This window comes from Oryzias melastigma, linkage group LG17, assembly GCF_002922805.2.
Source record: "Oryzias melastigma strain HK-1 linkage group LG17, ASM292280v2, whole genome shotgun sequence".
Classification (NCBI taxonomy): Eukaryota; Metazoa; Chordata; class Actinopteri; order Beloniformes; family Adrianichthyidae; genus Oryzias; species Oryzias melastigma.
Window position 1 is genome coordinate 11,436,232 of NC_050528.1, and position 14,325 is coordinate 11,450,556.

The 14,325-nt window shown below is 38.8% G+C and overlaps 2 protein-coding genes across 5 annotated transcripts in view; one reads left to right on the forward strand and one right to left on the reverse strand.

Annotated features, from left to right (window-relative positions):
* The window catches only part of yeats2 (YEATS domain containing 2), a 24,963-nt gene extending 15,597 nt beyond the window's left edge, over positions 1-9,366 (forward strand). For 3 of the 4 annotated variants that reach the window (XM_024273494.2, XM_024273495.2, XM_024273497.2), the window contains 11 exons: positions 133-502; positions 1,064-1,195; positions 1,421-1,552; positions 1,748-1,898; positions 2,481-2,557; positions 2,643-2,722; positions 4,296-4,500; positions 5,326-5,561; positions 5,632-5,706; positions 5,925-5,998; positions 8,200-9,366. In XM_024273494.2, the coding sequence (XP_024129262.1) occupies positions 133-502; positions 1,064-1,195; positions 1,421-1,552; positions 1,748-1,898; positions 2,481-2,557; positions 2,643-2,722; positions 4,296-4,500; positions 5,326-5,561; positions 5,632-5,706; positions 5,925-5,998; positions 8,200-8,308 (1,641 nt within the window). In that variant the 3' untranslated portion in view covers positions 8,309-9,366. The remainder of the gene's footprint in view (positions 1-132; positions 503-1,063; positions 1,196-1,420; positions 1,553-1,747; positions 1,899-2,480; positions 2,558-2,642; positions 2,723-4,295; positions 4,501-5,325; positions 5,562-5,631; positions 5,707-5,924; positions 5,999-8,199) is intronic. The other variant, XM_024273496.2, reaches the window with a different exon arrangement.
* A 725-nt stretch (positions 9,367-10,091) lies between these two features.
* Positions 10,092-14,325, reverse strand: part of map6d1 (MAP6 domain containing 1) — a 7,480-nt gene continuing 3,246 nt past the window's right edge. The window contains exon 3 of the mRNA XM_024273140.2: positions 10,092-10,731. Coding sequence (XP_024128908.1) covers positions 10,654-10,731 — 78 coding nt within the window. The 3' untranslated portion in view covers positions 10,092-10,653. The remainder of the gene's footprint in view (positions 10,732-14,325) is intronic.

Sequence of the window (14,325 nt, forward strand, 5' to 3'; positions counted from 1 at the left end):
GTAACCTTTTGCCAAGATAATATATAAAGCACAAATGAGATTATGAATTTGTTGTATTCTGTCTAACTAAGCTTTAATTGAGTTCAAAAGTGTTTTTCTTTTCCTACTTGTGTTTCTCTTGTGTGTTCACAGGCAGCTGATGGTGGGAAGTCGGCCTCTCAGCAGCACTCTCTTCTGGTGGCAGCCAACCAGGCGGCTGTAATCAGCGCAGCCAAGAACTCCAGTGCAGCTGGAGGCGGAAACGCGTCCAAAGCTGCTCCATTGAACGCCTCGGTGAAAGGAGCTGGTCTTTCTGCCACCAAAACCGCTGCAGGCCCAGCTGGTGCTGCAGTCTCAGCTGCAAAGGGAGTCACAAGCATGCCGGTCGTAGGGATGTCAAAAGGAGGCGGGGTCGGGGCTGTAGTGAGCGTACCCAAAAGCAGCGGCGGGTCGCTAGTTTCTGCAGCGTCATTAGTGAGCGGCGTGGCGTCCGGAGGAGGAAGGACAAGTGCAACTCTATCAGGTAGACTTTTTTTTAAACATGAATTCAAGTTTTCTGTCAAAATACTGTTAATGTTTGGTTCTAAAAAACACCTTTCACACTAATAAAGATACAAACGGAAACTTTTCTTAGAGCAGATTTAAATTCCTTCAATAAAACATAACTAGAGGCTGTTTAAGCTTTGAAAATAAACACAAGAATTTACTTTGAAATAATTTTAATTTAGGAATTTGGTTATTTAATTTTGATTAATCAAAATTGAAGCTAAGACTCGTTCAAAAGCCATAAATTTTTTTCCCCTTCAAACCATTTCCCAATTAGTTTTATTCAAATTTTGACATTAAAAAACACATTTTTGACAGATAAAATGACTCAAATGTAAAATGTTTGTTTTTTTTCTCTCCCCCTTAAATTATCAATATTCCTGATTGGCTGGTGGTTAAGCATCATAGTATTTTGCACGTCATTTAATATAGCTCATCATCTGCTAATCATTTTCATCTCCACTTGTTTGTGTGAATATTAGAGAGTCAGAACATGGTATGACATTTGGACACACATCTCTCCTCGTATGTTTGTCAGGGATGCTGAAGATCCACTCTGGAGCTTCCGGCTCCCAGCAGACGGTCTTAACCATTCCTGCCAACCAGCTCAAGCAGCTGAGCGTTGGCAGCGGGTCTGGACTGCAAACCATTTTTATGCCTGTTGGGAAAGGTAAAACTTTTTACATCGACTTTCTTATAAAAAAGTTATTTAAAAAAAAAAACAACCTCTTTTTAGTTACAATTGAATTTAGTCTTCAAATGGAGACAAAGAAATACATTCCTTATGTGGAAAAACGCTCTGAATGATCTCCCTTCATCCTTCATCCACATATGTGTTGAGCCTGATTCCTTAAAGGCCCAGTTATCCATCAGTGTGTATTTCCTGTGTGTATAGTGGTGTCTAAAGGCCCAGTCTCCAGTACTGCTTCCTCCTCATCATCAGCAACTCCTGGAACAACTGGAACTGGAGCCTCCCCAAGTCCTGCTAGCCAACAGCCCCCCTCCCTTGCCCTGCCTCTGGCACAAGGTGAGAGGGGTTCATCCTCACTTCATCTCCATGCCCTCTACTTTAATGTTTTTGGTTAGGCTGTGTCAGGACTCGGTCACTTTATTATATATTTTTCATCATTTCATTGTCATTTCATATTTCCTTTTCCTCCCTGTGATGGTCTGCTTCGGATCTTCTGCTGTAAACGGATGCTTCTGCTCTCTCCTGTAACAGTTAAGACAGAACCGGGGGCGTGTCCATCTGTCTCAGCCTCCCCGTCGCCCCCAGTGACTGCCGCCGCCCCCACCTCAGTCCACGTTACCTCAGCTGCCACCACGGTCAAGCAGGAGCAAGGGGCGGAGAGCACCGCGCACGACCTCATCAAGTAATGAAAGGAGGGGGAGGCTTCAGATTTACCACAGAATCATATTTTCGGTTCTTGTTTTAATTCTCATTTAAATCTAAGACAAAAAAATTATTATATATTTTTAAATGTTATACATTAATGAGCATTTCTGTAAATGTACACAGAAAATCAACAATAAAAATAAGAAGTAATACAAAAAAGCAATACGAGTTCAAAAGTTAAAGTAGTCTCTACATATTTAAAATGAATAAAAACAGATTAAAAAATAGAAGTATAACAATAAATGCCATTAATCAACACTCGAAAAAGGGCTGTGGATGAAGTTTTATACCTTATTGAGTCCAAGCCTCTTTTTTTTACATATAAATTCAGTCAAAAATAAAATTTATACAAATATTACATTTTTAAGAGAAATAAACACATACCCTGAAAACAAAATTATGAAAAAAAGATTAAAAAAAGCACTAGAAAAGTCTTAAATAAATCTAGAAAGTTTTTTGTTTTGAACTAGAACTGATTTATTTGATTAATAAATCTGCACTGTTATGCAAAAACCAACAACTCTATTATTAAACTACAGTTGACTTACTTTTGTTGCAGCACTGAGCACATTGAGACCATGATGCAGCTGCTGACTGCTGTTGTGAAGAAGTTCCCTTTAATTGTGCCAGAAAAAAGTAAGTTGGGTTTCTTTCAAAGGAAACTGTTGACATTTTCTCCTGTGGTTTGGTCCAGCTGTTTCAATGTTCTTTGTCTTTTTAGCTGAAGACTCCCACCCATTTTGTGCCGCTTCGATAGAACAGTATTACTCCTGGAATATTGGCAAGCGTCGAGCATCAGAGGTAACTTCATGCATTTTATAAACTGCTTTTCTGAAAACTGAAATATTTGTATCTTTAAGGAAAACTGAGGCGAATTATAAAAAGTGAGGAATGTGTCATTAGAGAGACGTACATTTCAAACTTAATGTAAATTTGTAATTTTTACATTGTCGCACTAAATAACTCAATAGATGCATTGAAAGAGCCTATACCATGCAAAATCAACTTTCTGAGCTGTTCATTCATCACTTTGAAAAACCACAAAGCAGTATTTTTATCCGTACGCATTCCTCTAAAATCCTGCGCTCTGAGCACCAGAACCTCCCATCCCCACGAAAACAAGTGGGTTCTCATGAGCCGACAGCACAAATTGAAAAGAGCCTCTTTCAGGAGGATGCCGCGCTGCTTAAAAAAACCCTCAGGCTAACACAAACACTCACATTTTCCACAAAGCTAATGATGAATAGCTGCTAGCTTTGCCACTCATCTATCTGTGATCAGCCGCTAACTTTGCCGCTCACCTAGTGGGCCTCAGCCGCTAGCTTCCAACCTTAACTAGCGGTTATCAGCGCTAACTTTGCTGCTAAGCCGTTAGCTTCACCTCTTAACTAGTGGTGATCAGCCGTTAGCTTCACCGCTTAACTAGTGGTGATCAACCACTAACTTCGCCATTTAGCTAGCTTCATCTCAGCCGCTTTGCTGCTGACCTAGCAGTGATCAGCCACTAGCTTCCCAGCTCAACTAGTTGTAATAAGTGGCGAACTTCCCTGCTCAGCCAGCCCAGCTGCTAACCCCTTCCGTCATTATAACCAGTGATTGTCGAGGATACTAAAGGCAGATATACGGTAAGCGTATCCGTCTTTGAAAAAGTTTGAATGTTTGTTTGTTTTCGTGGGCGAACGCAGACACGAAGCAGAGGCCGGCTCTAGGATGAGGCGGAGCCTCAGAGGTCGAGGTGTCTTACTTCAGAGTAGGAAAAAAAAGAAAAGTCTCAAATTAAACTCATATTTCATAAATCATTTGCTCTTTAGTGTGCCCAAAGGTTTTATATGACCATATATATAGATGTAGTTTACTCTGAAAGACTGGATAGTCTGGACTTTCCACTCGACAGACTGCATCGGCCAAAGTAACAGAGAGCATAATGAATCTAAAAATGTAGCAAACCTTAACTCCCCTCAGATCTTTCACATCCTAAAATGATTCTATAGCTTGACATTTCAAAGTTAGCTCTGTTCGTTTGTGCAGTTTGGTATAAAACAAGCTGAAAGGGATTGTGGGAGCTTCTTCTGAGCACTCCTCCAGTTTCCAGGTTAAGAACATCAATAACGTCGGTGATAATTTGCAGCATCTGCAGTTTGTTGTCTGTGTAATCTGTCTCCGAGTCGCAGAGCTTTCTGCTTGCCTCATGTTTCTCTGTTAGGTCAGACGTGTTTCTCCGGCTGGACATCTGTTTAAAATGGGTTCATCAATAGTCCTGCTCCCCCTCTCTTAGTGTTCTCCTCCTTTAGTTCTGTGCTGAAACGATGAAGAGATTCTTTAGGATGATCATTTTTGTGGCTTTGGTTGTCAAAGTTTCTCTCTGTGTCTGAAGCTCCAGCGAGCCGTGGCTGTGAAGCGAGTTGTCCAGGATGTGCTGGACCGCTCGCCACGCTTGCAGGCCCTTACGCCTCCCAAGACCAGAGAGGTGGTACAGTGGTGCCGACAAAGAGGCTACACGCCACCTGACCCTGAGCCCCAGCACAGGCACGACGACGAATCCATCGAGGACATTCTCACTCAAATAGATAATGAACCCGGTGAGTTTCTGTGAATCCCATCTGCTGTAAGAGAATCTACACGAGCGTCCTTCTGCTTCCAGCAGCTCACAGGGATCAATATTATGGGGTCAAATCAGGATCAGCTTAAAGTGAATGAAAAAAAGAAATTGAAAATTTGAAGAAAACCCCCCCAGAACATTTGAAAAAAATGTTTTGAAAATTAAAAAAAATATATATATATATTTTTTAATTAATAAAAATAGAAAACTTGAAATAAATCTGGATAATTTAAAAAAATTAGTGAAAACTTGAAATAAATCTTGAAAATTTGAAAAAAAATAGTGAAAACTTGAAATAAAAAAAAAACTATAAATGTAAAACTTAAACATCCATTAGTAACAGCTGCTGCTTTAAATTTTCATTTTTTTTTCTGAATCTTCATTTTCAATCCTCAGTTTTTACAGTTTTGATTCTGATTTTTTAATTTTTCACTGCTGAGCTGAGCCTAATTTTACATGGGCTCATTGTCTACCCGAAAATGCATCCCATGATTCCCCAAGTGGGGAATACAATTGTTTTTTTTCCAGTTTTCAAATTTTCACATTTTTTTCAGTTACGATGTCTATTTTTGAAATTTTCAACCTGTTTTTTTCGTTCACTTTAAGCTGATCCTCATTTGACCCCATAAAATATTCCCTCCTGAGAGTTCCACATGAGGGTGTGTCGCTTCAGCAGTTACCAGTAAACTTGGGCGTTCTTTTGGATTCCACTTTTGTTCAGCTGCTAATCTACAGATAATTGTAGTTGTAAAATGAGGCAGTAATTATTATTATATGCGTTGTGAATCATTTCGTGTGTCTGCAGAATGCCCGTCGACTCTCAGCAGCTACGAGGAGCTGATGATGCGCCTGGAGCAGATGCAAGCCCTCCTAAAGACCGAGCCCGAGGAGGCAGACGACGAAGTCATCGACATCGTTGCGGTGACTCCTCCGCGCCAGAAGCTAAAAGTCAAAGAAGAGGAGCAGGAAACCGACGTGGAGCCCAAATTCTTCCTGGGGCCGTGTGTGTCGTCGCAGTTTGTCAGTGAAGCTGCTCAGCAGGTTAGGCGCCTCTCTGGGATGAATGCAGTTAGAACTGGGAACTTATAATTTAATGCTTTGTCTCGTCTAGATCGGAACGACCTTTCAGCCGGTGGAGGTTGAGAAGAATTTGTTTGCTCCGGTGGTGGAAGCTATGATTCTGAAGGTCAGCTATTATACAAGCACAGAGAAAGAAATCCATTCATAAACCTGATACCATCTAAACTGTCCCGATTGATGAATAAGGAAAATGAGAAACGCCCGGATCCATTGGATCTCTTTAAATAAAGTTAAAAGATGGCTTTTCTGCCGTGAATAGCTCTGAGAAGATTGTGGGCGTCTATTGTACATGACTAATGATGACTTTTGTGTGTCTGACTGCAGGCTACAGAACAGTTCGCCAGCGACATCCTGAGGGAAGCTCTGGCTGTTTCTTACTCCAAAACCCCCCCAAACAGGTCACTAGTTTGTTTTCCTTATATTCTAATTTTTAGGAATTTTCTGATTTTTTTAATACTATACTGCAAAGTAGGTAGCTTAGAAATAGGAAGAGAAAACTAATCTTAACCCTTTGAAACCAACGTCCTGATAAAACTGCCTAAAATAAACGTATTTTAATATTCTGTGATTGGGATTTTATTGAATTAAAGAGAAAAAGAAGAATTATTAGTCATTTTTGGACAAAAGCGATCTTTTATTTTAATAAATAAGTCAGGAGATTAGACGGCTGCTGCAATGAGTGGATGAGTGGTAGACGAGTGGATCTTTCTGCTATTAGAAATCCAATAACAATTAAACCAATCATAGGATAGGGACCGATAGGAATTTTCTAGAACCATGAGGACCAGCGCTGTCTAAAAATTGTGGAAATTTGACAGTTCATCATAAATGTCCAGTTTGCAGCCATTGTAGGAGGTCCTGAATACAGAGGAGGAAGCAGACAGGCCTGTAAGCAGATTCCAGCAGAACAGCTGAAAATCCAGCTTGATCAAACTATAGCCAACTATAAGAGACATTTTACTATTTTCCACAGACATAAAAAGGAATATTTGTGTTAATAATAATAAAATAAATGTTTTTTAATGGACAGCAGTGCACCCAGAAGACAAATTAAAATGTTTGGGGTTTCCTGGAAGCTAAAGACACACAGCTGGTATGAAAACATCAGAACGGTCACAATCATGGAGTTGTGAGTTTTGTTACGTGCTTCTAAGGTCAGAAACTGTGGCAAAAAAATAAATCTGTGAGTTTCGCCTGGAATTGTTGCTTGTATATTAGTTTAAAAAACATGGAAATTAGTTTGTTGACAACATTTCTCCTTGCTTTTTTAATTAAATTACACCTAAAACTCTGATTTTATGTTGTTAAATGGTTTGTTGAACATTTTTTTAGACTTTTCACAACAAAAATATTTTTTTTTACAGAAACTTTTTCAGTTGTATGAGTTTATGCCTAGTGTGTGAATAAAGCATGGAAAAATGACAAAATAAAGGTCGTGTCACATAAGTTAGGTTGTGCGCATAAAATATTAAAAAGGCAAACCAGTTGTCTTTCAAATGGAAAATACAGAGGGAAATTCAGAAGTAGATAGAAACTTTAGGTCTGAAGTTCTAAAGGGTTAAGGAGAAAATCACTGTCCATGCAGTAAGTCATTTTTACCTCACAAGACATCCGTAGGATATCAAAATGGAGAAACGAGGAGTTCCACACAAGCATTCAAAAATGGGAAATATAATCTAAAAAATCTAACTGTTAGAAAGAACTAATTAGAATTGAATGCTATACAGCCCAAGAATAAGTACTTTTTTTACTAGTTCTAACCAAATGGTTGGTACTTTATGAGTTTTTCTGTCATTAATTTTGATTATAGTAACAAAAACAATTGTAAAATTGTATATTTGTCATTTCAGAACAAAATGACAATACAATATTGTCAAGTTGGCCCGTCTTTATAAAATATAAAACAAACACTTATTCTTAGTCAATTAGATTTGATTAATTAATTAGTTAATACATTTTTTGTTTCCAAAATAATGTATTTAGATGACTGAACATTTCTTAAATAAAGCAATTTGAGTCTTAAATCAAATTTTACTATTGTCAAGAATATGGAGCAAAAGGATTTTGACTTATTTAAACAGTAATTCCTTTATTTCTTGGTCCTAAGTCGTACAAAATTCCACTATGCTGATTTTAAGAAAATCTTTGAAATGTGTTGAGCAAAGATTATTTAAAAAAACGTAAAATCTGGTAAAATATATTGAAGTTCTAAAAGCAAGGTTTTAAATATTTGAAAGTATGGAATAGTTTACAGTGTATACATATGCATATGATAATTTTGCTATACAGTTCCATTACATACCTTAAAATTCAATATTCCATGAACAGAATGGATTAAAGTTTGAGTCACAAATGGATGCGAGAACAACAGCAGGATGAAGAGATTTATCTATCTGAAGGTTTTTATGTAACCAAAGTCCATTTGACTTGTTTTATCTCACAGTCATATAACACGTATTAAGTAAAGCCTTCCGTTCTTGTCAAGTTACTTTTATTTTTCACTTGTGGATTATCAGCATCAGAGCAGCAGATAGGTCCTGGTCTAACACACATTTCTAATATTTTTATGCTATTCTAACACATTTATATTTGTTTTCAGGGCTCCCAGAGAAATCTCAGCCATGAACATCCACCAGGCCCTCAGCAGGATCCCCACCTGCGACTTCCTCACCAACGCACACATGGGCTACATGAAGAAGGACAGCTGAGGGAGCAAAGACTGGACCCGGAGCTGCTGCAGATGTAGATTCACCGTTTCAGGTCGTGCAGTAAGAACAGCCGTGTGGTATTTATTATTGCAGAAGGACTCGGCTTGCTTCTCAGAGCAGCCGATCAGCAACACGAGAACAATTTCGTGGTTGTTTTTATGAATGGAGTGACAGCAATCGAGGAAATGAAGCTCCATAGAGCTGAGGCGTCTCTTCTTGTGCTTCAGCTATGTTCCTTCATCTCTCTTTTGAATTCAAGGCAGTTTAGGAAAAAATACTAATCATTCTGTCTAAAACAAAACGATCTGAGAGGCTCTTCTACAAGCATTGTTGTCACGGCAACCCATAATTATAGCCATTGTGTCCCCCATTGGTGTATTTCAGTGTTATGTTTAGACTGTTTGGAGGCTCCTTACATGAGATGACAGCTCTTTTGTAGTCTGAGGTTTGGAGAATTTAGTCAAATATCATGTCTGGTTATTACACTCAATCTGAGCGTATGAAATGACGGGTAGTTTAGTGTTTTTAGTTTTTTTTTTCAATGTTGTGTAAAGCAGATCATGTCTGTGTTATTGCGTGTAACGCTCATCATTCAACCACATGACAACTGTTAACCCTGGATCTACCTCCAGACTGCAAGAAGACTCAGCATCTCTGGAACGAGTCTGATCCATTTTTAACATTCTCCTTTCAAACAGAAGACACTTGTGATGTTGTCTTTTATTTAAGTCCTTTAAAGTATGTGGCCAGTCATTTCCATGCAGTGCATAACCAATATCTAAACTACATTTTTTGAAATTTTCACAAATTTAAACCATTAATTTCAATAAAACCTCACAAAAAAGATGAAGCTGCAGATACGTAATGTTGGTTTAATGTCACGTTTTACATTATTTTAATGTGAAGATGATTGGACCAGTGAATGTTTAACGTGGGAATGATGCCAACCAGATTTAATTTGTGAAAAAGATCCCTGAACACTGTATTTTAAAGGTTTTGGTACTCAGCAGAAATATGACAGATATTCTTGTAATAAAGTCTGAAAAATACTTTTCAAACGTGTATTTTATTTTAATTTTTAAATAAAAAAAATTATATTTTAATTTTAATTTTTAATTTATTTTTAAAAATTTAAAATGTTTTAGAATTAAAAAAAAAAAATTAAAAATGTTTTCAAAAAATTACTTGAAAAACATTTTTTTCTTCTTGCATAGTGCTGTCATGCGATTATTTTTTGTGTGCTATTAATTAATTGTGACCTGTAATAATTAATCTAATTAATCGATTTTAATCGCAATGATTCAATTGTTACTAAAAGCCTCATTTTTAGGTATTTTATTTAAGTTTGTGACATTGTGGTGCAGTAAAAGATCAAAATAAAGCTAGAAAGGTTTATTTTTTTTCTATTTTAAAAGACTTCTAACCTTAAATTTGACAGTATGAGGAGGTTACTTTTTTCAATCTTAAACAAATAAAATAAAAATAAAAAACATGTCTAGAGTGCTCTAATTTACCATATCAAAGATAGTAGGAACACTTTTCAAAAAATATTGAACACAAACTTCTTATTAATACCATTTGTGTTTTTCCCTAAAACATAAGAATTTCACAAAATAAACGTTATATATATCTCTGATATTTATTTTTTTAAACTAGAACTACACTTAAGTTTCTTAGAATGTAGAAAAACATTTAAATATTTAGAATAATTGTCTATATTTGCATTTATAAATGAATAAATAATTCCTACTATTTAAAATAATACTCAGAAAAGGACTCGATGGAAAATGCTAGAAACTAGAGAATATTTTATTGTCATTCAAGTCACATCAATATGTTCTCTTTTCCTCCAACATCCACATGTACAAAAAGATCAAACTACAGTTTCCCAAAATGGTAATGTAACTAAATCCTATAATAACTTATTCTCAAGCGAGCATCCACTAACATGAAGGTCATAGTTATTGCAGAATGGAACACGTCCTGCTCGCTCCTCGCTGCATTACACAAGAACAATAAAGGGAAAAACAAGCAGGCACACAAACACGCAACAGCCCACTTTTTTGTGCGTTTACAGCTGTAGGAAAAAAATATTTTAAAAAATTGCTTGTTTCGTACTTACTAAGTTACATGCATATCTGTTTCCATAGCAACATAAAATGGGAAGGGGGGGGTCTATCTTAACTTGGGACACAGCTGCAGATCCACGCGCTTCACAACACATTCCCTTGCATAGATCCTTGTGTTGCAGACCTGGTGAACGTTCTCCTGTCGTTTCCCTAAAATTGAAAGTGACTGAAATGGAATGGGGGGGTGATGGGTGTGGGGGGGTTGTTTTCCAGCTGTCAGATGTTGAAGACCCTCGATCCACTTTGAAACACAGCAGACGGGTTCGGGGGGAGTTTGGTCCTCACCAGATGCTCCTAAAATAAAGGAAGAGACAGATTGAGAGGTGGAGCCGCAGCGTCAGAGGCGGTCAGACAAATGGAAGAGGGCAGCGGCGTGGCGCCGACGCCAAAGCCATGAAATGAGAGGAGACCGGCTGAATGCCGTCGTCATAAAGCATCAGCTCTGCTGTCAGAGCACCAGCAGCCCCGACTGTCTGAACCGTCTCTCCTCCTGATGAAGGTCTGACTTAAAACCTCCGGCCTGAATCTCTCTGGGCTGAGAGATCAAATTCTGTCCAGAACCAGAATCAGTGAGAAGACTGACATTCTGTAGTCTCAGCGCGCTTCCTTGAAGAAATTGGATCTCCATCAACTCCTGCCTATTTTAGCCCACATCTGTGACACGACACTTTGTTATGAGCATTGTGTGTGGGTGTGTGTGTGTCTTTGTGTGGAACATTGTGTGTGTTTGTTCATTTTTGTGTGTGTAGTGTGTGTGCATTTGCTTTGAGCGTTGTGTATTAATGTTTGTGTGTGTGGATTTCTTTGGAGCATTGTGTGTGTTTATTCATTTGTTTTGTGTGTGGTGTGTGTGTATTTGTTTAAGATTAAGAAAACCTTTATTAGTCCCACAATGGGGAAATTTAGAGCATTGTGTGTTCATTAGTTTGTGTGTGTGTGCATTTGTTTGGAATGTTGTGTGTGTCCTCATTTGTTTTGTGTGTGCGCATTTGTTTTGAACGTTGTGTGTTCATTATTTTGTGTGTGTTGTGTGTGTGTCTGTCTAGTGTCTGTGCATTTGTTTGGAGCGTTGTGTGTTCATTATTTGTGTGTGTGTGCGTATTTGTTTGGAAAGTTATGTGTTCATTATTTTGTGTGTGTGTGTGCGCATCTGTTTAGAGCATTGTGTGTTCATTAGTTTGTGTGTGTGTGCATTTGTTTGGCATGTTGTGTGTGCTCATTTGTTTTGTGTGTGTGCATTTGTTTGGAACGTGTGTTCATTATTTTGTGTGTGTCTAGTGTCTGTGCATTTGTTTGGAGTGTTGTGTGTTCATTATTTGGGTGTGTGTGTGTGTGTGTGTGTGTGTGTGCATTTGTTTGGAGTGTTGTGTGTTCATTATTTTGTGTGTCTGTGTGCATTTGTTTGGAGCGTTGTGTGTTCATTATTTTGTATGTGTGCGCATTTGTTTGGAGCGTTGTGTGTTCATTATTGTGTGTGTGTGTGTTTGTGTGTCCATTTGTTTGGAACGTTGTGTGTTCATTATTTTGTGTGTGTGTGTGCTCATTTTGTTTTGCGTTTGTGCATTTGAGTTCCTCCAGAGGTCCAGCCCCTCCACTGCTGCTGATCCCGGACGAGCCCCCACTTATGTTAAGTTGGCCTCACAGCCGTCTGTCAGGGTAATAATGTGACCAACTTAACCCCCCCCCCGGTTTTATTCCATTTCTTCATGTTACCTCTCTTCTCCCTCCTCCCTGAAGGATGTAACTCATTCGATTTTTTTTTTCTTCTTTTTAAGCTGCAAATACGACTCAGCAAGTCTCTGATCACATCCGTCTCTTCTCCGTGTATCAGTCAAGTCTGCCTCTCTCCTAAATTAGAGTGGTGCCAAATAAGACTGCAACCCGATGCAACATTCACTGTTAGCAGATAATCCATCAAATGATGCACTCTGCCCCCCCCCATCACCACTTCCCATTCCCTCTACTTAAACCCGTCACACAGTATCTCTTATTTTCCCCTCTGCTTTTATTTTTTTCCATCATTGTCCTGTCTTTCCACCTCTATCCTAATACAATGCTGCAAGCCTTCAAACTCTGCCAATTTGGCATCCGTCACGGGGAGCTGGGGAGCGTGGGAACGGGGTCCAAGTGACATAACAGGGGCAGAGAAACAGACGGATTGAAGAGAAGATGGGATTTGGGACTCAAAAGAAAAGGACGAGTAAAGACAGATTTATGTAAGATGGAATGAACGCGATTACAACACAAGAGGATTTTAGAAACAATCCGGCAAACGGTTGATTTGCAGACAAAAAATCAGCTGTAAATCTTGTTCGTCCATCAACAAAAAATGCAGAAGGTTTTCTAAACTAATAAAGATAAATACTAACAGAGGAGTTTTTTTTTCTACACAGTTTGTGGACCATCCTTGCAGGAAAATCCAGAGTAAAAAACAGATTCTGCTCCAGTTTCAACCCGGCTAGCTAAATTGAGAGATGTGTAGAAAAAGAGGTGAAAGGAAAGTGGATTTCTGGATGCATTGTCCCAGCAGGATGATCTAATCCTCTTTATGTAGTCTAAAACCACAGTCAGCTTCACTTCCATCATCACTGCACCGTGCATGCTGTCTCAAATCTCAGGGGGCATCAGCCTCCGAGCTGGGAAAAAAAGAAAAAAAAAAGTGCAGGAATCGGTCTTAACATGTATTCTGCTGAGGTTTCTTCTCCTCACGTGGAAAGAGAATCCTTTCCCGGACGGCTTTGTCTTGTTCATCCCTGCAGATGAAGCATCCTGTGTTCACAAATCTGTTTGAGTTCGATTGCTAACACACTCACTCACTCCCAGCTGTTACTCTTCACCAGTTGGATTTCAAGCTTAATTGATGCTCCTTCTCTCAACTCCACAGCCTCTCACTGGGATGGCTTTAAATCAGGCTGGTGAGTTCAAGGAGTTCAGGAAAACTCACACTCTTCTCCATTAAAAACCCTCCCGATGTTTTGTTCTGTCAGCTCAAAGTCAGTGACAGCTTTCATCTGGATTCTGTCTCCTCTACTTTCTCCTTTGTCACCTCTAGGACTTAATAGATAAATCTTTTAATGAATGAGCACAGTGTTAGTAAACCAGTTGAGGCTTTTCCTCAGCTTGGATTTTACAGAATTCCATAAAAAGGGAGAATTCCCTCAAGGTCCAACAGCAGCTGAATGCCATGACCCAGTGTAATACATGCTGGGGTGTGCAATGCTTGGTCAGACACCTCTGCTGGGGGATGGTGAGTCAGTAATGAGTTGGCAGTGAGTGGGCTGTGGTGGATTATGTGTGTCATTTGCTGTTTTTTATTTCCTTTTTTATTATTATTAAAATGAAAGGCAAAAAGCATCAAAGCTAAAGCGGTTTTGTGCTTGTTTATTGCTTCCTCGTCTCCTCAGCGGCGCATCTTTTCTTTATGTTCTGTGAATTCTTCTCCCTTGCAAGTGGGTCAGTGTTATTATTAGAGTCTGTGTCCTGTCATTGACATCTCACTTCGACCTCTGTCATCGGCGCGCACAACGCCGAGGATTGAAACAGCTTAGCAGAGCAGCTCTAATGCAAAGTTAGACAAAAATGATGAAACACAAGCCACGCTTTTCCCTTTCTTTTGATAACTTTTAGCTGACTGGAGCACTGAACGCATCATGAAAAACCAGATCACCCACTTTAGCTCAACGAAACCTCAAGTCTGTGCTCAAACAACCTCCTGGTTCAAAGTAATCCTAAAAATTAATCCGAAAACTGGCCCCCACTCCAATCATATTTTGATTAGAACACAATTTTTAGGCAAACTCATAAAAAAATGTCATTTTCATGGACATAATTTCTGCAGAATAGTTCATTAGAAATTCCCCTTTTTAGTTGTGGGCGCCTTTTCCCATC